Raw genomic sequence first — 23,737 nt, 5'->3', positions numbered from 1 at the left:
CTTGGAGACAACCACTGTCACTTAAAGGCTGGCATAGTTTAAAAATATATGGTGTAGGTTTCTCTTGGTTCTAAACTTGTTAGTAACTTGATATATGCTACTTCCTCACCAAGGCTCTTTGTCCTCATCGGGAAATAGAGATAATTTATTGTAGAGTTGTCGCAATGATGTGTTTGGAATTTAAAACTAGTTAGTTACAAAGTAGTTTGTAAACCAGGAATTGCCATATAAATAAAATTTTTATCATTGTCTTTTAAAAAAGTATAAAGAAATAAATGTTTTTCCTTTTTCCCTTCTTTTTCTTTTTTCCTATTATATCTACAGAGATGACAACAAAAATACCAGCTTGAAAACTTGGGATAAAAATGACTTTAGACCTCAATGTAAAACAACAAAACTAATGACAAATGATGGAAAAAATTCTTTTCCAGTGAATTTGGGAGCTCAGATACTACAGAAACAATTAAGGGTATCTGAAACTCCTAATTTATCTCATCACAGAGAAACTGAGGTACTCAGACAAATGTGTTCGTCAAAAGTTTCTGGCTCTACAATAAAAGGCTCAGACAAAAACAGTGCATTACAGACATTTAAGCCCAATTTTCAACAAAATCAATTTAAGAAAAAAATGTTGGATGCTATTCCAGAAGAAAACACTCTGAAGGTAAACATTTAAATATTAATGAATGAATGAATGACTTATTTATATTTTTAAAATGTGAAATAAATAGCTATTAGGAAAGTTATAGAGGTAAGAATATTTGAAATCAATCCCCTAGTATATGTTACTTGATTAGCATAAATATCCAGTTCCATTGGAGGGATGAATATTAGTTTGTAAAATATTTTCTTAGCAGATAACTGCTCTTTTTCATAAGTGCTTCAGAGTTTCCTAGTGGATTCTATGTTTCACTGCTTACTGATTATTAGCATAACAATTTATTCTTTGCTTTCAGAAATTATCCAACTCTGTTTATCATTCTTACATATTTTTTCCCCAACAGAGAGAACAGAAACATTTTTCTGTAAAGGGCCAAATAATAAGTATTTTTGGCTTCATGGGCCATACTATCTCTGTTGCAATTATACATCTATGTTAATTCAACTCTGGAGGAGCCATAGACAGTATGAATGGGTATGTCAGTGTTCCATTAAAAGTGTAAAGAAACATCAAAGATTAGATTTGGAGTACAGGCCATTGTTTGCTGATTTTTGTTTTATCATCTGGATCTATTCTCCTTTACCAAACTCCGTATTTCACATTCCACTAATTCTTTTTTTTTTTAAAGAGAGAGTGAGAGAGGAGAGAGAGAGAGAGAGAGAGAGAGAGAGAGAGAGAGAGAGAGAGAGAGAGAGAGAGAGAGAGAGAATTTTTTTAATATTTATTTTTTAGTTCTCGGCGGACACAACATCTTTGTTGATATGTGGTGCTGAGGATGGAACCCGGGCCGCACGCATGCCAGGCGTGCGCGCTACCGCTTGAGCCACATCCCCAGCCCCCCACTAATTCTTAAATGTATTAGTCATTCCAAACTCTGCACAGTTCTCCAAACAAACATGGCATGCATTCTAATTGATCCCTGATTTGGTTTGTATTCTCTATATCTGCTTCATATTCTCTTTATGCACAATATTCTACTTATTTTTATAAAAGTCTTCTATATAGTATGTGTGCTGGTTATTCTTCCCTTTCTCACTCCCCTGGCCCATTGGATTCTTTATCTCTTCTTCTCTGTACCTTAGAAGGCTGAATCATCTATATAGTACCTCATCCTGGGATTCCTTATCTGCTGGCTTTTGCTAAAGATTGCCCAATGGGAGTCATTGGGAGAACATTAAAGGGTGGGTGGAGAGGTTGTGTTTTCCCACTTTTCTCCCTACTTAAATGTCGTACTGATGGAAGTGGCTGTGTCCCTACATAACATAGTCTTTTCAGGAGTCTGGTTTTCATAGATTGGATAATTTTATTTCTTTCCTTGTTCTTTCAGCCTGGGAGTGGTAATAATTTCATACTATTGTTAATCTTTGGGTGCTTAAGTTTGTTTTGTCCCTATGTCTGTAAAAACAGTCTTTTCAGTAAGCCATCAGGGTAAATTCTGTTTTTGGAAAGAAAAGAGACTCTCTGGAGACCAGTATAGCATGAGACCAATATAGCACGTTTTATAGTGATTCTCAACTTTATGATTCCTTGTACATAAATGATATAGTCACCTTAGTAACAGTGGCTCCCTATGACATTCATCTTCAACTGTAGTTTTATTAGAATTGTTGTTAGGAGGAAGAAAAGGGGCAAAGTAATTGTATTTTTTTTAAAAAAAGAATCCCATCAGGTGTTCTTACAAAACTCATCCCGACAAAATTGTCCCCACCCCTGAAAATTAGTATCTTACATTGTATTCTTAGTTTGATCTGTAAAAATGCTAAAAAAATTTCTACCTTAGGATCTTTACACTTGCTATTCTCTCTGCCCCACTTCACCACCCACTAAAAATAATTCTCTTTTTGTCCTTTTATCTTGTTTTTTAAAAATGCATAGAATATATCACTTCTTAATGTTCTGTTATGTATTTATTTATTGTATGAATCCCCATTTAAATTATAAAATATGTGGAGGCTGATATCTTGTTAGTTTTTTTCATTATTGCTTCCTTAGAAGCTATGTTTGGCACACAGTAGGTGCCCAGTAAACACTTTTGAAGTGAATTAGTGAATGTGTCTGATTCACCTCCTTGTGTGTGAGCACATTGGAGAAACTGTTTTACTCACAGGTCTATCACAGGATGTGGCACATGATGCTTATTGAATGAATGAACGAATGAGTGGATGAGTGCTGTATAAATGATTCTCTTCTTGATTGCCTCTGAGTGCATCCTGGTTTATCCTCCTATATTATACTAATGAAGTAATTGTACTGAAACTTGTAGTAGTTCTTTTTACATATTTACTTATAAAGACCTAGAATCTTTACATAGAAGGTAAAAGTATGATGAAGAGAAATAGAAAGATTTTTCTAATGTAATGTTTTTATTTTTCAAAAGGAAGCCTCATGTCAGTTACAGTTTAAGGAAAAAAATAATTCTCTAAGAATTATTTCTGCAGTTATTGAAAGCATGAAGTATTGGTGTGAACATGCACAGAAAACTGTACTTCTTTTTGAGGTGTTGGGTAAGTATAATACTTTAAAAATATGTCAGGTCATACTATCTGGACAAGTTTTTAATATTGATAGGAATTTCTAAGGGATATTGAAGAAAAAATTTTGTGAAAGGAAAATATGTTTTATTAGAATTCTTTAAGTTCTTGGTTGGGTGTGTCATTGATTTGTATGAGTTAAGTATTTGGTTATTTGTGGCAGTATTCTTCTGATTTATAGTGTTATAATTGAAAAGACATTTTCAGGTAATCTATCCTCTTGAGTTATATGAGGAAATTGGGCAAATAATTAAAATAGACTTGATTAAAATTATGAAGCTAGTTAGCAGCAGAAATTAATCTAGAATCAAAAACAGCATACTAATGGAGCACCGCCACATCAATGTTTATAGCAGCACAATTCACAATAGCTAAACTGTGGAACCACCCGAGATACCCCTAAGTAGATGAGTATATAAAGAAAATTTGGTATATATATATACACAATGGAACATTGCTGAGCAATGAAAGAGAATAAAATCATGGCATTTGCAGGTAAATGGATGGCCTTGGAGAATATAATGCTAAGTGAAGTTAGCCAATCCAAAAAACCAAATGCTGAATGTTTTCTCTGATATAAGGAGGCTGATTCATAGTGGGGTTGGGGAGGGGACATGGGAGGATTTGACAACTCTAGATAGGGCAAAGGGGGTGGAAGGGTAAGGGCGGGAGCATGGGAGTAAAAAAGATGGTGGAATGAGATGGATATCATTATCCTAAATACATGTATGAAGACACGAATGGTGTGAATATACTTTATTTACAACTAGAGATATGATAAATTGTGTTGTATATGTGTAATATGAATTGTAATGCTTCTGCTATCATATGTAACAAATTAGAATAAAAACAAATTAAAAAAAAAGAATTGATCCAACATGGCGGCGGGTGCGGAGAGATCAAGTCTCTGACCTCTTCAGCTGCAGGGGCATAAGGAGTCTTAAACCGACTAAATGCTGTTTGCTCAGGATCACTAGGCAATGCTGAGTTGACGTGGATCTGGGGCAAACAGTTTGCACCTCTCAGAACACACACTGAGCCTGGAGTGGCTGAATTCAGGCTCCCGTTCGCCTGCTTCTTGCAGACAAATGGCTGTGACTCAGCTAAACGCTCCCGCTGAATCAACTTGTCGGTTACTCCTGAACCTGCGGAGGTTAATACCAACTGAGCCTTCATAGGCAGTGGCCACAGGATTGAGACAGGGCTTGGGAGAGTGGGTCAGGACCCACCCACCAGTTGCATCAGACACCCGGCAAAGGAAAAGAACTGTTGCCATTCGCATGGGATATCACTATGGCAGAGAACTGATGTCACCAGAATGCAGCGGAGGAGATAACTTCATTGAAACCGGCGGCGGCAGGTGTGTAACCCCCTAGCCCTCCCTCTCCACACAACGGGGAAACCTCAAGGGCCCCTCCCAGCTCTCCCGTGAGTGCGATAGTCAGACCGAGGGAATCAGGATCGGCGCGGGACCCGTGGCATGGGACCCCCGGCTACTGCTCCCACCAGTGCTGACAACTGAGGTCTCTTTCACCAGCTACCTGGGGCGTGGCTACCGGAGGTTCTCAGCACCACGCTCCACAACCTTAGGGTCTGAGGGAATGGCAAGCAGGGAGAGTGTGCCCAGTCGTTCAAGAAAATAGGGCTGCCGGGAGCAGCAGACCTGGCATGTAGCCAGTATTGTGGTGAGCGTCACCCGTGAGCGGGGCCTGGCTGGAGGAAAAGTGGGGAAGTGACAAGACACAAGAAAAGGCCCTAGGCACTCAGGATTGGAGACTGCCCAGTCGGTGAGGAGGAGCTGCTCCACAGTGATTGGTTCCTGCGTATAGAGAGGAGAAGCTTGGCCCGGTGGGCACAGCTTCACCTGCTGGAAGAGAAGTTAATCAAACTCTAAGACTGCATTTTAAAAATTTTTTTATTATTTGTTTTTTCTTTTTTTTTATTGTTGGTTATTCAAAACATTACATAGTTCTTGATATATCATATTTCACATTTTGATTCAAGTGGGTTATGAACTCCCATTTTACCCTGTATACAGCTTGCAGAATCACATCAGTTACACTTCCATTGATTTACATATTGATATACTCATGTCTGTTGTATTCTGCTGCCTTTCCTATCCTCTACTATCCCCCCTCCCCTCCCCTCCCCTCCCCTCCCCTCTTCTCTCTCTACCCCCACTACTGTAATTCATTCCTCCCCCTTGTATTTTTCCCTTTCCCCTCACTTCCTCTTGTATGTAATTTTGTATAACCCTGAGGGTCTCCTTCCATTTCCATGCAATTTCCCTTCTCTCTCCCTTACCCTCTCACCTCTCATCCTTGTTTAATGTTGGTCTTCTTCTCATGCTCTTCTTCCCTAGTCTGTTCTTAGTTACTTTATATCAAAGATGACATTTGGCATTTGTTTTTTAGGGCTTGGCTAGCTTCAGTTAGCATAATCTGCTCTAATGCCATCCATTTCCCTCCAAATTCTATGATTTTGTCATTTTTTAATGCAGAGTAATACTCCATTGTGTATAAATGCCACATTTTTTTTATCCATTCGTCTATTGAAGGGCATCTAGGTTGGTTCCACAGTCTTGCTATTGTGAATTGTGCTGCTATGAACATCGATGTAACAGTGTCCCTGTAGCATGCTCTTTTTAGGTCTTTAGAGAATAGACCGAGGAGGGGAATAGCTGGGTCAAATGGTGGTTCCATTCCCAGCCTTTCAAGAAATCTCCATACTGCTTTCCAAATTGGCTGCACCACCAGTCCCACCAACAATGTACAAGTGTACCCTTTTTCCCACATCCCAGCACTTATTGTTGTTTGACTTCATAATGCCTGCCAATCTTACTGGAGTGAGATGGTATCTTATTGTGGTTTTGATTTGCATTTCTCTGACTGCTAGAGATGGTGAGCATTTTTCCATGTACTTGTTGATTGATTGTATGTCCTCCTCTGAGAAGTGTCTGTTTAGGTCCTTGGCCCATTTGTTGATTGGGTTATTTGTTATCTTATTGTCTAATTTTTTGAGTTCTTTATATACTCTGGATATTAGGGCTCTATCTGAAGTGTGAGGAGTAAAGATTTGTTCCCATGATGTAGGCTCCCTATTTACCTCTCTTATTGTTTCTTTTGCTGAGAAAAAACTTTTTAGTTTGAGTAAGTCCCATTTGTTGATTCTAGATGTTAACTCTTGTGCTATGGGTGTCCTATTGAGGAATTTGGAGCCCAATCCCACAATATGTAGATCGGAGCCAACTTTTTCTTCTATCAGACGCAGAGTCTCTGATTTGCTATCAAGCTCCTTGATCCATTTTGAGTTAATTTTGTGCATGGCGAGAGAAGGGGATTCAGTTTCATTTTGTTGCATATGGATTTCCAGTTTTCCCAGCACCATTTATTGAAGATGCTATCCTTCCTCCATTGCATACTTTTAGCCCCTTTATCAAATATAAGAAAGTTGTAGTTTTGTGGGTTGGTTTCTGTGTCCTCTATTCTGTACCATTGGCCCACCCGCCTGTTTTGGTACCAGTACCATGCTGTTTTTGTTACTATTGCTCTGTAGTATAGTTTGAAATCTGGTATCGCTATACCACCTGATTCACACTTCCTGCTTAGTATTGTTTTTGCTATTCTGGGTCTTTTATTCTTCCATATGAATTTCATGACTGCTTTCTCTATTTCTACAAGAAATGCCATTGGGATTTTGATTGGCATTGCATTAAACCTATAGAGAACTTTTGGTAATATCGCCATTTTGATGATGTTAGTTCTGCCTATCCATGAACAGGGTATATTTTTCCATCTTCTAAGGTCTTCTTCAATTTCTCTCTTTAGGGTTCTGTAGTTTTCATTGTATAAATCTTTCACCATTTTTGTTAGGTTGGTTCCCAAGTATTTTATTATTTTTGAGGATATTGTGAATGGAGTGGTTGTCCTCATTTCCATTTCAGAGGATTTGTCGCTGATATACAGGAATGCCTTTGATTTATGTGTGTTGATTTTATATCCTTTTTCTTTTTTATTTTTTAAAATATTTTTTTAATTTTTATTTTTAAAATTATTTTTTATAAATTTTTTCTTTTTTATTTTCTATTTTTTTCTTTTTTCTTTTCATTTCTTTTCAATTTCCTTATTCCCCTCCCTTTCCTTGAATTCTACCTGTTTACTCTCATTCTCTTTAGTGACTTCTTCCCTCCCCTTCTAATACCTTTCCTCCCAAGCATCACCACGCTGTTTATGTGTAATTTACTAAATAAATATAGGTAAATGTTCTGAGGCATTATATAGTGCTACCAAGTCCCTAGCTACCCCCAAATACCCCAGACCATTTTCCTGTTAATATCCCTCGTCAGTAGAGCAACCTTCCAAGGTTGCCAAGAGATACCAACCTCAATACCATCACATCATTCGACCTAAATATAAGTCCCAATACCAAACCACAGACCGCTACCTGCCATCAGAATCCGTACACAGTTTAAGAAACGAAGAATCTGCTTTAATCTGCATCAGAAAAATGGTCAAACAACTCAAGGAATACCTTAGACAGATGGAATGGAATCTTAAAGAGGATATGATATAGCAAATTCAAACAATGAAAGAACACATTGAAAATGAATTACATAAACAGATAAAAGAAGCAAATAAGCATCTTTATCAGGAGATAGAGATTATTTAAAAATCAAGCAATAATTGTAGAAATGAAGGAAACTATAAACCAAATTAAAAACTCAAATGAGACTATCTCTAACAGAGTGGAGCAAGTAGAAGCCAGAACATCAGATAATGAAGACAAAATATATCATCTTGAAAAGAGTCTAGCCAACTCAGAAAGGCTGGTAAAAAATCACGAGAAAAACATCCAAGAGATATGGGATAACATAAAAAACCAAACTTAAGAATCATCGGGATAGAGGAAGGTATAGAGGTTCAAACCAAGGGAATGAGAAATCTGTTGAATGAAATAATTATGGAAAACTTTCCAGATATAAAAACGGATGTACAAATTGTAGATGCATACAGGACACTGAGCATACAAAATCACAGTAGACCAACACCAAGACACATTGTTATGAAGATATCCAATATACAGAACAAAGAGAAAATATTAAAAGCTACAAGAGAAAGGAGGAAGATTACATTCAGGGGTAAACCAATAAGGTTAACAATGGATTTTTAATCACAGACGCTGAAAGCTAGAAGATCCTGGAACAATGTATTTCAAACACTGAAAGACAATGGATGCCAACCAAGAATTTTGTATCCAGCAAAATTAAGCTTCAGGTATGACAACGAAATAAAAATCTTTCATGATAAACAAAAGTTAAAAGAATTTGCAGCCAGAAAACCAGCATTGCAAAGCATCTTGAGCAAAACACTACATGAGGAAGAAATGAAAAACAATAACTAAAACCAACAGTGGGAAGTACCTCAGTAAAGTGAGAGGGCGGGGGAAAAGCTAATCATGGAGAAACAAACCAAATTTTAAAAAAAGATAAATAATCAAACATGGCTGGAAGTACATACCATATATCAATAATAACTCTAAACATTAATGGCTTAAACTCACCAATAAAGCAACATAGGCTGGTAACATGGATTAAAAAAACAAATCCAACAATATGCTACCTCCAGGAGACACATCTGATTGGAAAAGACATACACAGGCTGAAGGTGAAAGGTTGGGGAAACAACATACCATGCACAGGGTCCTCAAAAGCAAGCAGGGGTGGCCATCCTCATATCGAATAAAATCGACTTCAAGACTAAGTTAATCAAAAGGGATAAGGAAAGACATTATATACTGTTAAAAGGAACCATTCACCAACAAGACATAACAATTATCAATATTTATGCACCAAATAATGGTGCTGCAACATTCATAAAAAAACCATCCTCAAGTTCAAGAATCAAATAGACCACAACACAATAATTATGGGTGACTTCAACACACCTCTCTCACCATTGGACAGATCCTCCAAACAAAAGTTGAATAAAGAAACTATAGAACTCAATAACACAATAACCTAGACTTAACTGACATATATAGAATATATCAACCATCATCAGGAGGATATACTTTTTTCTCAGTAGCACCTGGATATTTCTCAAAAATAGACCATATATTATGCCATAGGGCAACCCTTAGTAAATATAAAGGAGTGGAGATAACACCATGCATTTTATCTGATCATAATGGAATGAAACTGGAGATCAATGATAAAAGAAGGAAGGAAAAACCCTACATCACATGGAAAATGAACAATATGTTACTGAATGATCAATGGGTTACAGAAGACATAAAGGAGGAAATCAAAAAATTCTTAGAGATAAATGAAAATACAGACACAATATATTGGAATCTATGGGACACAATGAAAGCAGTTTTAAGAGGGAAATTCATTGCCTGGAGGTCATTCCTCAAAAAAAAGAAAAAAACAACAAATAAATGAGTTCACACTTCATCTCAAAGCCCCAGAAAAGGAAGAGCAAAACAACAGCAAATGTAGCAGAAGGAAAGAAAGAATTAAAATCAGAGCAGAAATCAATGAAATTGAAACAAAAGAAACCATTGAAAAAATTGACAAAACTAAAAGTTGGTTCTTCGAAAAAATAAATAAGATCGACAGACCCTTAGCCATGCTAACGAAGAGAAGAACAGAGAGAACTCAAATTACTAACATACGAGATGAAAAAGGCAATATCACAATAGATGCTACAGAAATACAGAAGACAATTAGAAATTATTTTGAAACCCTATATTCCAGTAAAATAGAAGATAGTGAAGACATCGATAAATTTCTTAAGTCATATGATTTGCCCAGACTGAGTCAGGAGGATACGCACAATTTGAACAGACCAATATCAATGGATGAAATTGAAGAAGCCATCAAAAGACTACCAACCAAGAAAAGCTCAGGACCGGATGGGTATATAGCGGAGTTTTACAAAACCTTTAAAGAAGAATTAATACCAATACTTTTCAAGTTATTTCAGGAAATAGAAAAAGAGGGAGCTCTTCCAAATTTATTCTATGAGGCCAACATCACCCTGATTTTGAAACCAGACAAAGACACTTACAGACCAATATCTCTAATGAACCTAGATGCAAAAATCCTCAATAAAATTCTGGCGAATCGGATACAAAAACACATCAAAAAATTGTGCACCATTATCAAGTAGGATTCATTCCTGGGATGCAAGGATGGTTCAATATACGGAAATCAATAAATGTTATTCACCACATCAATAGACGTAAAGATAATAACCATATGATAATCTCGATAGATGCAGAAAAAGCATTCGACAAAGTACAGCATCCCTTTATGTTCAAAACACTAGAAAAACTAGGGATAACAGTAACTTAACATTGTAAAAGCTATCTATGCTAAGCCTCAGGCTAGCATCATTCTGAATGGAGAAAAATTGAAGGCATTCCCTCTAAAATCTGGAACAAGACAGGGATGCCCTCTATCACCACTTCTATTCAATATAGTTCTGGAAATACTGGCCAGTGCAATTAGATGAAAGAAATTAAAGGCATAAAAAAGGAAAAGAAGAACTTAAATTATCACTATTTGCGGATGACATGATTCTATACCTAGAAGACCCAAAAGGGTCTACAAAGAAACTATTAGAACTAATAAATGAATTCAGCAAAGTGGCAGGATATAAAATCAACATGCATAAATCAAAGGCATTCCTGTATATCAGTGACAAAACTTCTGAAATGGAAATGAGGAAAAACACCCCATTCACAATAGCCTCAAAAAAAATAAAACACTTGGGAATCAACCTAACAAAAGAGGTGAAAGATTTATACATTAAAAACTACAGAACCCTAAAGAGAGAAATAGAAGATCTTAGAAGATGGAAAAATATACCCTGTTCATGAATAGGCAGAACTAATATCATCAAAATGGAGATATTACCAAAAGTTCTCTATAGGTTTAATGCAATGCCAATCAAAATCCCAATGGCATTTCTTGTAGAAATAGATAAAGCAATCATGAAATTCATATGGAAAACTAAAAGACCCAGAATAGCAAAAGAAACTCTAAGCAGGAAGTGTGAATCAGGCGGTATAGCGATACCAGATTTCAAACTATACTACAGAGCAATAGTAACAAAAACAGCATGGTACTGGTACCAAAACAGGCGGGTGGGCCAATGGTACAGAATAGAGGACACAGAAACCAATCCACAAAGTTACAACTATCTTATATTTGACAAAGGGGCTAAAAGCATACGATGGAGGAAGGATAGCATCTTCAACAAATGGTGCTGGGAAAACTGGAAATCCATATGTAACAAAATGAAACTGAATCCCCTTCTCTCGCCATGCACAAAATTAACTCAAACTGGATCAAGGAGCTTGATATCAAATCAGAGATTCTGCGTCTGATAGAAGAAAAAATTGGCTCCGATCTACATATTGTGGGATTGGGCTCCAAATTCCTTAATAGGACACCCATAGCACAAGAGTTAACAACAAAATCAACAAATGGGACTTACTTAAACTAAAAAGTTTTTTCTCAGCAAGAGAAACAATAAATAGAGGTAAATAGGGAGCCTACATCCTGGGAACAAATTTTTACTCCTCACACTTCAGATAGAGCCCTAATATCCAGAGTATACAAAGAACTCAAAAAATTAGACAATAAGATAACAAATAACCCAATCAACAAATGGGCCAAGGACCTAAACAGACACTTCTCAGAGGAGGACATACAATCAATCAACAAGTACATGAAAAAATGCTCACCATCTCTAGCAGTCAGAGAAATGCAAATCAAAACCACCCTAAGATACCATCTCACTCCAGTAAGATTGGCAGCCATTATGAAGTCAAACAATAACAAGTGCTGGCAAGGATGTGGGGAAAAGGGTATACTTGTACTTTGCTGGTGGGACTGCAAATTGGTGTGGCCAATTTGGAAAGCAGCATGGAGATTCCTTGGAAAGCTGGGAATGGAACCACCATTTGACTCAGGTATTCCCCTTCTTGGACTGTTCCCTAAAGACCTTAACAGATCGAACTATAGGGATACAGCTTACAACGGTTTTCATAGCAGCACAATTCACAATAGCTAAACTGTGGAACCAACCTAGATGCCCTTTAATAGATGAATGGATAAAAAAAATGTGGCATTTATACACAGTGGAGTACTACTCAGCACTAAAAAATGACAAAATCATGGCATTTGCAGGGAAATGGATGGCACTAGAGCAGATTATGCTAGGTGAAGCTAGCCAATCCCTAAAAAACAAATGCCAAATGTCATCTTTGATATAAGGAGAGCAACTAAGAACAGAGCAGGGAGGAAGAGCATGAGAAGAAGATCACCATTAAACAGGGATGAGAGGGGGGAGGGTAAGGGGGAGAGAAGGGAAATTGCATGGTAAAGGAAGGAGACCCTCATTGTTATACAAAATTACATATAAGAGGAAGTGAGGGGAAAAGGGAAAAAAACGAGAGAGAGAAATGAATTACAGTAGATGGGGTAGAGAAGATGGGAGGGGAGGGGAGGGGAGGGAAGTGGAGGGGAGGCGGGATAGTAGAGGATAGGAAAGGCAGCAGAATGCAACATATACTAGTATGGCAGTATGTAAAAAAGTGAATGTGTAATCGATGTGAATCTGCAATTAGTATGTGGGGTAAAAATGGGAGTTCATAATCCGCGTGAATCAAATGTATGAAATATTATGTCGAGCTTTGTAATGTTTTGAACAACTAATAATAAAAAATAAAAAATAAATAAAAAAAGAATCTAGAATCTGAATCTCCTTATTCTAAATCTAGCATTTGGAGCAAAGCTCATCCAAATATAAATTAAATCATATTTGAAATACTCTGAAAGAACATTAAGAATACTTTACTGATAAGAATAACCACCCTATAACTAATCTTTTTCTAAATTAGCATTTAAAAGTAGGTGAGTTTTGTAGAATGTTTCTGGAACTTGATATTACCTAGAATGAAGGGATAAACAAGTAAGATTTGAGATTCAAAACATATTTATTTCCATTATTTAAGTTTAATAATAGTATTTATTTAAATTACAAAATAATCCAAACATATGGAAACGTACAGAGAATATAATATCCATATGACCATGTCATAGGTGTATTTGATGCCCCTGTATATTTGCCTCTCTAGAGAGAGCTACTGTAGTATCTTTTATGTCCATGATTTTTATCATTTTATAGTATACATTTGATTCCATAAGCTTATATTTTTGGTTTATGTATTATAGAAATACAAAGCTTGCATTTTCAGCCAGTATTGTTTTTGAGATTTAGGTATGGTGTTTCTTCATTGTTTTAACTTCTATCTTGGGTAGTTCTTTCCCTCTGAAATAAAAGTGTTATTTCTGCTGCTCCCTGAAATATATACAAAGAATTGCAATTTTAATAATAGTAATGACAATTGCAGATTTAATAATATCTATGGTAGGCAGACTGTTAGCACCTCAGATGTCTGTGTCTGAATTCCCAAAGCCTATGAATATTACCTTATGTGGTTGAGGGACTTGGATGATATGGTTAAATTAAGGATTTCAAAGTGGGAAGATTATCTTGGAAATCTTGGTGGGCCTAACATAGTTACAAGGGAAGCAGGAAGGTCAGAGTCAGGGAAAGATTGGAAGATATTATCCTGCCAGCTTTGAGTTGGAGAAAAGAGTCATAATTCAAAGAATGCAGTGTCTAGAAGATTTCAAAAGGAACACGACCTTGCCTGACCTGTGTTAGATTTACACCACATTGTCACATTTTTAGATGAATTTCTTTTGGTTGCTCTTTCCAAGAAATAAACTAATGGACTTTTGGGTATCATTATTTCTGAATGGTACCATACCCATCACTGAAACCCTGATCTGTGTAGCTGGGGAATGGAATATGCCTTGGCTTAAGTCACAGGTCACCCCTGGATCTGTGGAAGGGGACATAGCTCACCCACATCTAAAAATGGAATAGATGTGGTTTCCAATAGAGGTTTCCTAAAGGAAAATCTGGATCTTATTAGGATAAATGTAAGTGAACCTCAAAACATCAAATGCCTACTACTAGTACTTAGTAGATGGTTACTGAAGGAATAAACAATGTAATTTGATAAAAATTTCTGAAGATAAGCATGGATTAGTATTTGTATTTTACAGGTAAAGAAATAGCTTTGTAAAGAGGTTGAACAGTTTGCTCAAGGGGAAGGAAATGGGGAGACATAGGTAAAAGGGTAAAGATTTTCAGTGTTGTAGAGTAAACCTAGAGATCTAATTAATGTATTCATGGAGGAATATAGTTAATGAATTGTATGTTGAAAAATTGAAGAGAATAGATCTTAGGTGCTCTTTCCACATGAAAAAAGGTAACTGTGGAAGGTGATGGATATGTTAATTTTGCTTATCTGTATTAATTATTTCACATTTTCAGTACCATATATGTATGTATCTTGTTGTATACCCTGAATAATACATTAAAAATAAATTTAAAAACCATTTTTCTTGAAGTTACAAAATATTAGTAAGTTGAAGAACTTGGACTGGAATGCATGACTTCTGATTATAATTTAGTGTTTTTCAATTAAGCTGTCATGCTTATTATAATAATGTACTTATTATTACAATACAGTAGACTGTTCTGGGGAGTTAACCTCTATAGAGAACACAGTCTATGGAAAAAGCTTCAGATGGCCCACCATTGTCAATTGTACGAACTTGACATATAATCTGTTTCTAAATAAGAAAGGGCTCAAATTTTTTCTTTTCCATAAAATTGTTTCAGAAATATCATTCCTTTTAAAAATGTCCTCTTTATTACTATAAATAGAACTTTAAGAGGTTGATGTGGGAATTATTTAAACATAACTTTTTGTTACATTTTATTTTATTTATTTGCATTTCTAATGTTGATTTTCCCCCTTATTTCAATGTGGTTTAGCTGTCCTCGATTCGGCTGTTACACCTGGCCCATATTATTCAAAGAATTTTCTTATGAGAGATGGGAAAAATACTCTGCCTTGTGTATTTTATGAAATCGTGAGTATTTTTTAAAGCATTCTATGCAAAGACCATGCCAACAAAACAAAAAATGCAGGCTGTGATTTCAGTGTATTAGAAATTCCATTTGTTTAGTACTTTAAACATTTTGTTTGCTTGTAGTTCAGATATTAAAGTTATTTACTTAATCTGGAGAGCTTCCTATGTGTCAAGCACTGCATTGGGTGCAAAAGATATAATGTGAAATACAAGTGATAAATGGCTCCTTCTCTTAAAGAATTTCTAATTTCAAATAGAAAGACAAATACATAAATGTTATAATGTTACATGATAGAGGTATAAGAAGGGTGCTACAGATGTAGATAAGAAGAGTGGGCCAGATCAGAGAAGGATGTTCAAAGAGATCATCACCTGTATTATCTTAGATATTTAAGAACCCATAAGAACCAAATAAGCCCAAGTGTTGGTAGGGCAATAGGTGGGGAAGATTCATTTTAAGGTGAGGGGGCAACATATGGCAAGACATGAAGCTAAGAGAAAGTCTGACTTGTTCAGGGAGCTATATATAATTACCACAGTGAGAATTAGTAAGTGAAGGGGTTGAGGGTATGGGATTCTGAAGTTAAAGCAGGAGTGGCTTGGGATATAAGCAAAGGCTAGGTAACAAAGGCTAGAGATCCTAAAGGAGGCTGGAGACCTTTTAAGACCTACATGTTTTATTGATTTTACTTCTGAAATTGGCCTCAATTCTGAAATCACACTTGGATTCCAATGTTTAGTATACTTCAGTATTTACCAGCCTTATGACATAAGTAAGCTGCTCAAACTATTTGAGCTTCAGGTTTTTAAATATCTGCAAATGGGGCTGGGGATATGGCTCAAGCGGTAGCGCGCTCGCCTGGCATGCGTGTGGCCCGGGTTCGATCCTCAGCACCACATACAAATAAAGATACTTTGTCCGCTGATAACTAAAAAATAAATATTAAAAAAATATCTACAAATGGGGAGATGAATTCCTGCTTTGAAAAGTTATTGTGGAGATGAAACGATAAAACAAATGCATAGTGCCTGACTCAAAAGTAGGTGATCAAGAAATAGTAATTGTCATGTTAATTATTTTAATATCTTGGAAGTTTATTTTTTCCAGTGTAAGTATTTTTAAAAACCCTGTTATTGAGCTATAATATATACAGAAAAGTACAGTGTTTCTAACTGTATAGTGCTATGAAGCATCAAAGTGAACACTTCCCAAGTTAAGAAGTAAAATGTTGTCATCTCTGAAGCCCCATTGAACCTCTTCCCATAAATAGTATCATATGGTATATCTTTTGAAAAATGTATGGTTGTTATCACTCAACACAATGTTTGTAGGATTCATCTATATTATTGAATGTAGCTATAGTTCATTCATTTACGTTGCTACGTATTTGGTTATGCAAATATTCCACAATTTGGAATTTTATTTTATTGTTCATGGGCATTTGGGCTAGTTAAAAAGTTTTTTTGCCGTTATGAATAATAAGCATAATGAATATGAACTTTTTTGTTTTATTTTTTGTGCATATGCATGTATTTCTGTTTGGTGTATCTGTAGAAGTAAAATTGCCACATTATAGAGCTAATATAGTGGTTATTGCCAAAGGATTTTCCAAGGATTGTATCCGTTCATACACCATCAAGGATTGTAGGAGAGTCATGGTTTCTTTGCATTCTATTTTTTTTGTGTGTGGTGCTGGGGATTGAACAAGGCAACACTATACCAGCTGAGCTATATCCCCAACCCCTCTCTGCATTTTTATCAACATTTAATATTGTCTTTTTTATTGTAGCCTTTCTGAGCAAGATAAATGTTACCTCATTTCTCTGCTTGGTGACCAGTGTTGCTGAGCACGATTTCATATGTTTATTGGCCATTTAGATAACTTCTTTTGTAAAGTCTGATAGGTCTCTTGCTTTTTTCCAATTGAATTAGTGGTCTTTTTATTATTGATTTATGTGATTTTTTTGAAAAGCTGTTCTAGGCACAAACTTTTTGTTAATATTTATTTCAAATATTTTTTTCATATTCCATGGTTTGCTTTTTTACTTTTAATGGTGGCTATAATGGAGGGAAATTGTTCATTTTATTGTAGTCCATTTTAAAAATCATCAAGTCTTTTCCTCTATTTTAAGTCATAACCTTTTAGTGAAAGAGGTTTCTGAATGCTATAGTTTCATTCATGATTGAGGGGGTGTGGAGATTTCTGGTCTTTTATTCTGATTAACTATTTCCCTTAAATGTGTAGCTTTGTTTTGGTTCCAACCCTAAACCTGGGGTAGGGTGGGAGTGATTGCTAGAATCTCTTTACTTGGGATCATCAGACTCCATTTTTTGTTTTCCCAGCTCTAAGACCGTTAAAATCTCTGTTCAGTTTTTAGATTCTAAATTACCTTTCTGTAATGGCAGATATTTTAAAGGAGAATGCATCCCAAAATCAGGCTTCATCTTGAACTTTCATGCTGTCCAGATGAGGTTTATATAACTCCTCACTGCTTTGATATGTCTGATGCCTATGCAGGGGATTTTAAACATTTTTTTTTTAGTCCAGCTATTCTACTTCTCAGCTGGTATTTAGTTGATATGAACCACCTTTTCTGCCATGTACTGAAAGTGGAACTCTTGACAGTCTGACAGAAGAGTGGATAATTTATGGGCCATTACATTAAGAATTATTAAGTTATTTAATAAGCAGCATCTTGCTATCTTGTAAGAAGCCCTATCCAAGTTCGTGTCTTTATTCTGTGATAGGGCATCCATATATGACTAACTGTCATAGACTCTGTCAGCAGTGGGGCCCTGACTCAGGTGAGGAAAGTATAATATTTGGGGTGATTCTTTCTAGTTGTTACATTATTTGTTAAAAATTAAAATTTAGATGAAGTAACAAGTTTTAAAAAATATTTATGTTTTGAAAAACAGGATCGTGAACTTCCAAGACTGATTAGAGGCCGAGTTCATAGGTGTATTGGAAACTATGACCAGAAAAAGAACATTTTCAAATGTGTTTCTGTCAGACCAGCATCAGTTTCTGAACAAAAAACTTTCCAGACATTTGTTAAAATTGTAGATGCTGAGATGAGTTATTATACTAAAGTAATGAATGAAATTTAGATAGTATAAATTAAAGCATTTTCTGATATTGTTTAATTTATTGTTTGTAAAGTTATGGAGCTTCTGTGTTTCTGTGTTCTACTTCTTGAATTAAAATATTTAAATCCTTTTAAAATGTGGAAATAGTTTTTGAAAGATGGGATGTATTTACTAAAATTCAGTGATGATTTTAGATAAAAATGCCCACTATAATAGAAATAGATGGATACTTTCTCACCTTGGGATCATAACATATCTGAGGCAGCCCAAAAGCCAGTGTCTCACTGAAGGGGGATCATTGAAGACATTGTGACTATCAGTAGCATTCTTCTTAAGTACTATTATTAAACATTTTCTGGAACTGCTGGTTTATGTGGTTCATTTAATTAGTTCATTTTTTTTAAATTTCAAGAACAGCATTTTATTCTTCTGGTGTATAAAATTTGAGGAAAAAGTTAAATCAAGGATTTAAAAGAAGCTTGCTTAATATAGTTTTAAACTATAAAATTATTTCTCTAGAGGCAACTAATCTTACATAGCTTCAATCACAGTTCAACAGAGATACCAAGAAACACATCCTATGTTCCTTTTCCTTGATATCAATTTATTTCATTTCATTCTTTCCTTCTATTCTGTATCTTATATCACTTTCCTTTCTTCTTTCCCATCCTTCTTTTTGCCTTTTGGACAGTCTTTCCTTGGTCTTTAGGATAGTAGATAGATGAAGAGGTATGGACTAGTGATATCTCCTAAAATGTTTTAACAACAAGTAACAAGGTACTAACTCTAGTGCTAGGTATTTGAGTTCTTTCCCACTAGTTATAATCTTCAGCTGTACTAACCTGCCTACCATTTCTCATTCTTAAATGCTTCTTTTTAAAATTTGTTTTAATTAGTTACACATGACAGTACAATGATCTTGACAGTCATACATTTGAATCAGATGGGATATAATTTCTCATTTTTCTTGAAATGCTTCTTTTTCTTCCTTAAAACACAAACCTGTTTTTATATGTTAATGACATGTTTGTCTCTTAAAAAAGATATGGAAAGCTTTATGCATTTTATCTTGGTGCAGAGGCTATGCTCATCTTCTCTTTATCATTTGGATTTTAGTTCATTTGGATTTAAAGCACTACTTCAAATATTTATGAGAATCTACTCTATGTCAAATATTTTTTCAAGTTTGCTTGGAACAAAATACTAAACAGAATAACAAAAATTAAGAGTACCAGAAAAGTCATTGTAGTCTCTTATTATAGATTATGACATGTACTTTGAACCAGAAACCCACATATGGTGCTGTTTTTCCTATAGACATGATTCACAGTTCTGGGAATCAAAGGGATGATAACAGGATGTCTTTCATTATTAAGCCAAATAACACTCACAGAATTTTTGCTTCCCATCACCACAGTTTGGGGCTTTGTTGGTTTAGAGATTATAGATTTTACTTTCTTTCATAGCCTGTTAATGCCCCTCCCCCCCAATTTTTTTTTTTTAAAAAGCAGAAATGTGATGGACATCATTATCCAAAGTACATGTCTGAAGACAGGAATGGGTATCAACATATTTTATATATAACCAGATATATGAAAAATTGTGCTGTATATATTTAATAAGAATTTTAATGCATTCCTCTGTTATTTGTTTTTTAAAAAATCAATAAAGAGACTTGAGACAAAGTCTTAAGTGCAAGTTTGAGGATTATATCTCATTGTGAGAAATGAGAAATAGAGGAATATTAAATAGGGAAGAAGATATACCCAATACTAGGAAGGCTTGATGACTTGGCCCCATTAAGAGTGACTGAAGCCTGTATTCATCAGCATTTAGCACCTGTAAGAATTGATATTAACTCCTCTGCACTTACCAGTTCTGCATGTGTGAGAGTTGAGCTCTCACATGCATGGAATTCCATGATTCCCATGGCAGGACATAAGGAGCATATGGAACATGTCTGAGGTAATGCTGTCAGACTAACTACACAGGCTAGTGGTTGAAATCTGTGTAGAACTGCTTACTGCAGCCATGTCTTAAGTAAAAGATGATGGCTGAAAGAATTTGAAGTGGTACACAAAAAGTGTCTGCTATAATTCCCAAGGAAGGAATGCTTCTACCAAGAATGCTTCAGTGGTTTCATTCTGTCAGTTAGCAATTTAGGGTTCTTTATGTCACTGAACAACAGACAAATAATGAGAGTTAGTATATTGCCTGTGGCAATCCAATCCCAGTTAATAATGGAAGTTTGCCTTTTTCTACATAATGAGGAAAGGAAGAGACCATTCTGATATCCAGGAGATTCTGGGGGAGGGTGTCAAAAGTAAACGTTAATGGGAAATTATTATAGTAACCCAATAAAGGGGGAAAATACTGGGGATTCAGATTCCCTAGGAATGAAGGTTGAATGTAGCTAGTTATGAAAAAGGAAACATGGAAGAGGTTTTGAAGAAGGAGTTATAAATATCAATTATAGTTTCATGATCAATTGCAGGGTAAGGAAAAACTGGCTGCAAGATAATCTGACAGAGACTGGTTGGGAGCATGGTGGTTGGTGATGGGTGCTATTAAAATTTTTCTAAAGAGGTAAGGAGCTAGAATTAACTCAGTGGGATGCAAATTTGGATTTTCTTTTCTATTTTGGCCTGAGGAAAAATGGAACAAAATTTGTGAGAGTCCATCTTTTATCCCTGTCCTTCCTATATGTCTACATGTCTTTGGGTTGTTGAATTCTAATCCCTATAAATAAGGAAGGCTTATTTCTCTCCTGTAGTGTGGTTATGAGGAGTTCAGTTGTAGTGAGAGATTCTTTTACCCTTGAAAAATTCTCGAAATATGAGTCTTTCATGGTGTTATTCAACTCAGAGATTACTTATAGCTTCTTGTCCAAAGGGTAAAACATAAATTCTTATGCTCCTGAGATATTCACAGTCTGGCTTTTACTTAATTTATGGTTTCTTCAAATACTATTCTTTATCTCCCAAAATGTAGACTGCAGTTTTACAAGACTATTCCATTCCTTAGGCAGGCAGTGAGAAAGCATGTGTCATGGAGCTTTTCTCCATCCCCACCTTTCCCCAAAGTATAGTCAGGTGTGATCAGTGGCTGTAATCATTCAAAAATACAAGACTCTGAGAGAACTTTTCCTAGGGAGGTACTGCGTAATTATTTTGTTTTTAATGAGTTCCTCCAGGATGTGGACTCCTCTGGGATGCAGAGCCCCTTAGGCCCAGGGATAAGTACATTGAGAAATGTAAGCAGGTGCGGTACAGACATGGGTGATGACTACAGAGGCTGTGACTTCATAGCCCATAATGAATGAAGGGGAGCAATATCTTGGCTCTGGGCCCTAGAGTCACCCTCAGACACTCTGGGTAAGTAGTCAGGAGGGTGAATGAGCTGGTGTCTTAGTGTCTGTCTGCCTGAGGCTCTTGATTCCCCAAGTTGTATGATATTCAGGATACCTTTTTGTTTTAAAGATCAAAGAAGTTGATTATTGGGAGAAATGTGCGTGGCGGGGTCTCCTTATTCTCTGCAACTCTCTTCAACCTTTCTAGTTGTGTATACATAGTGAGATTACAACTAGCAGGGCAAATGTTTTTTAAATCTTATTTAAAAGAAGTGTGCATTTGTGCTATTTCAAACTAATATGAATTCTGACAAAGAGGTGGCTTCACAGGTCAGTTGGCGAGTTCTCTCTCAACTCAGATTTAAAAATCCAAAAATCTTTGAATATTTTAGTATAAGTCTATCTCACTTGATATAAATAACACACAACCTGAGAACTGGATTTGCAACACAAAAAGATGATTTTGTGTATTTCCAAAGGGGTCACCTTTTGATTTCTTCCAGTGAGTGACTCCCCTGTTTTGTTCACTATGTGGCTTTGAAAGTTGCCTCAACTTTTCAGAAGTATGTGCACAGCATAAACCAAAGTACACTTGCATTTTTATTAAAGGTGTTCCCAAAGCTTTTCAGTCATCACTCTTATCATTTTTCACAGCTGTCTTCTTTTATATTTATATATATATATGTAAAAATATTATATATTTATAGTATATTAGTAAAAATATGTATGTTAGTATGTATTAGTAAAATATATATGTATTAGTATACATATGCATATAGTGTTAGTATACATTAGTATACATATACATATTAGTATTAGTAAAAATATATTTTTACACACATATATATATAAATTAAAATATGTGTATATTTTAGTTGTAGGTGGACACAATACCTTCATTATTTATTTATTTTTATGTGGTGCTGAAGATTGAACCCAGTGCCTCACAGATGCTAGGCAAGTGCTTTACCATTGAGCAACAACCTCAGCCCCACACAACTATTTTCTTAAAGGAAAAATTATAACAACATTCTCCTTCATCCATCAACATTATTGACCATTCAACAGTAAATTCTTACCAATAAGATTTTAAACATACTGGGCTCAGAGCCTGTGGGATTCCTGAAGCACAAGAGGCCTAACATCATTTTCCAGGGTGGAGATTTCTAAAACAAAAGCAAGATAAAGTCCACAGTTGACTTAAACTGTATGATCCAGATATAAACAGGACCCTGCCCCAACTACAGGAGATATGAAACCAGGGTTGCTGGCACATGGAATCAAGAACCACCTTCTGAGTGTAGAGTACAAGGTAACTGCTGTAAGCATCTTCCAGCTTCCTTGCAAAATAGCCAGCAAGAGCCAGGAACCAATATCCAAATAGGGAGGCAGAGGCGGGTCACAAACTGGCCCTCAACAAAGAGGGCTAAGCATTTGAGCTGCTGAAAGGTAGGGAGAGTAGCTTGTTCTTTCTCACCCATGATAGTGATGACATAGGAGTTAGTGGCTCCAAGCACTTAGAATGGACAAAGCTATTCCAAGTCCTTTCATGAACATGTACTCCTAATTCCTGTCACAGTTCCACAACGGTGATTATGATATGTCTTGGACACTCTTTAAGAACTGAGAACCCCAAAGATGGTTATGTGTATGTGTGTAGGTTATATCCATTGATATTTACATGGTGGTCTGGCCACCACTGCCCCAGACCTGAAAGCACCCTGCTCACAGGCACCGAGGGCCAGGGCCAGAGCCAAGTGCAGGAGCCGCGCTGCTGACAGGTGAGGCCCCAGCCTCAGACCATGTCTACTTCTCACAATGCCCTTGAACAGAAAGTTTGCAGACTCTTCCCTGAGCACAGCCACCACCCTCCCTTCCTGCTCTTCCCATTCTTCTCTTCAGGATACTTCTTCAGGTATGATAAATTCCTGCTTTCCATCAATTTTCCACGTTGTAAAAATATTCTGACTAAATTTTCCCACTTAACAATTTTTTTTATTAATGATAGTATTCGTTAGTATTACTATGCAGTGTATTCTCTCAGTGTATCATTTAGCATACTGATGTGTCTATGAGATAG

At 36.0% G+C, this 23,737-nt stretch overlaps 1 protein-coding gene and 1 non-coding gene across 2 annotated transcripts in view; one reads left to right on the top strand and one right to left on the bottom strand.

Moving 5' to 3' along the window:
* Spata22 (spermatogenesis associated 22) overlaps nucleotides 1-18,626 on the top strand; it is a 28,283-nt gene extending 9,657 nt beyond the window's left edge. Inside the window, exons 6-9 of the mRNA XM_040269555.2 lie at nucleotides 325-664; nucleotides 3,039-3,165; nucleotides 15,120-15,217; nucleotides 18,138-18,626. Coding sequence (XP_040125489.2) covers nucleotides 325-664; nucleotides 3,039-3,165; nucleotides 15,120-15,217; nucleotides 18,138-18,329 — 757 coding nt within the window. The 3' untranslated portion in view covers nucleotides 18,330-18,626. The remainder of the gene's footprint in view (nucleotides 1-324; nucleotides 665-3,038; nucleotides 3,166-15,119; nucleotides 15,218-18,137) is intronic.
* Nucleotides 18,627-19,347: 721 nt separating this feature from the next.
* On the bottom strand, nucleotides 19,348-19,452 carry LOC120884601 (U6 spliceosomal RNA). Its single transcript, XR_005727025.1, has one exon. It is a non-coding gene; the product is annotated as a U6 spliceosomal RNA (small nuclear RNA).
* Nucleotides 19,453-23,737: the final 4,285 nt, after the last annotated feature.

Source organism: Ictidomys tridecemlineatus, chromosome 3 (assembly GCF_052094955.1).
Source record: "Ictidomys tridecemlineatus isolate mIctTri1 chromosome 3, mIctTri1.hap1, whole genome shotgun sequence".
Lineage (NCBI taxonomy): Eukaryota > Metazoa > Chordata > Mammalia > Rodentia > Sciuridae > Ictidomys > Ictidomys tridecemlineatus.
The sequence above is the reverse complement of the archived record's forward strand: the minus strand, read 5'-3'. Positions and strand labels throughout refer to the sequence as shown.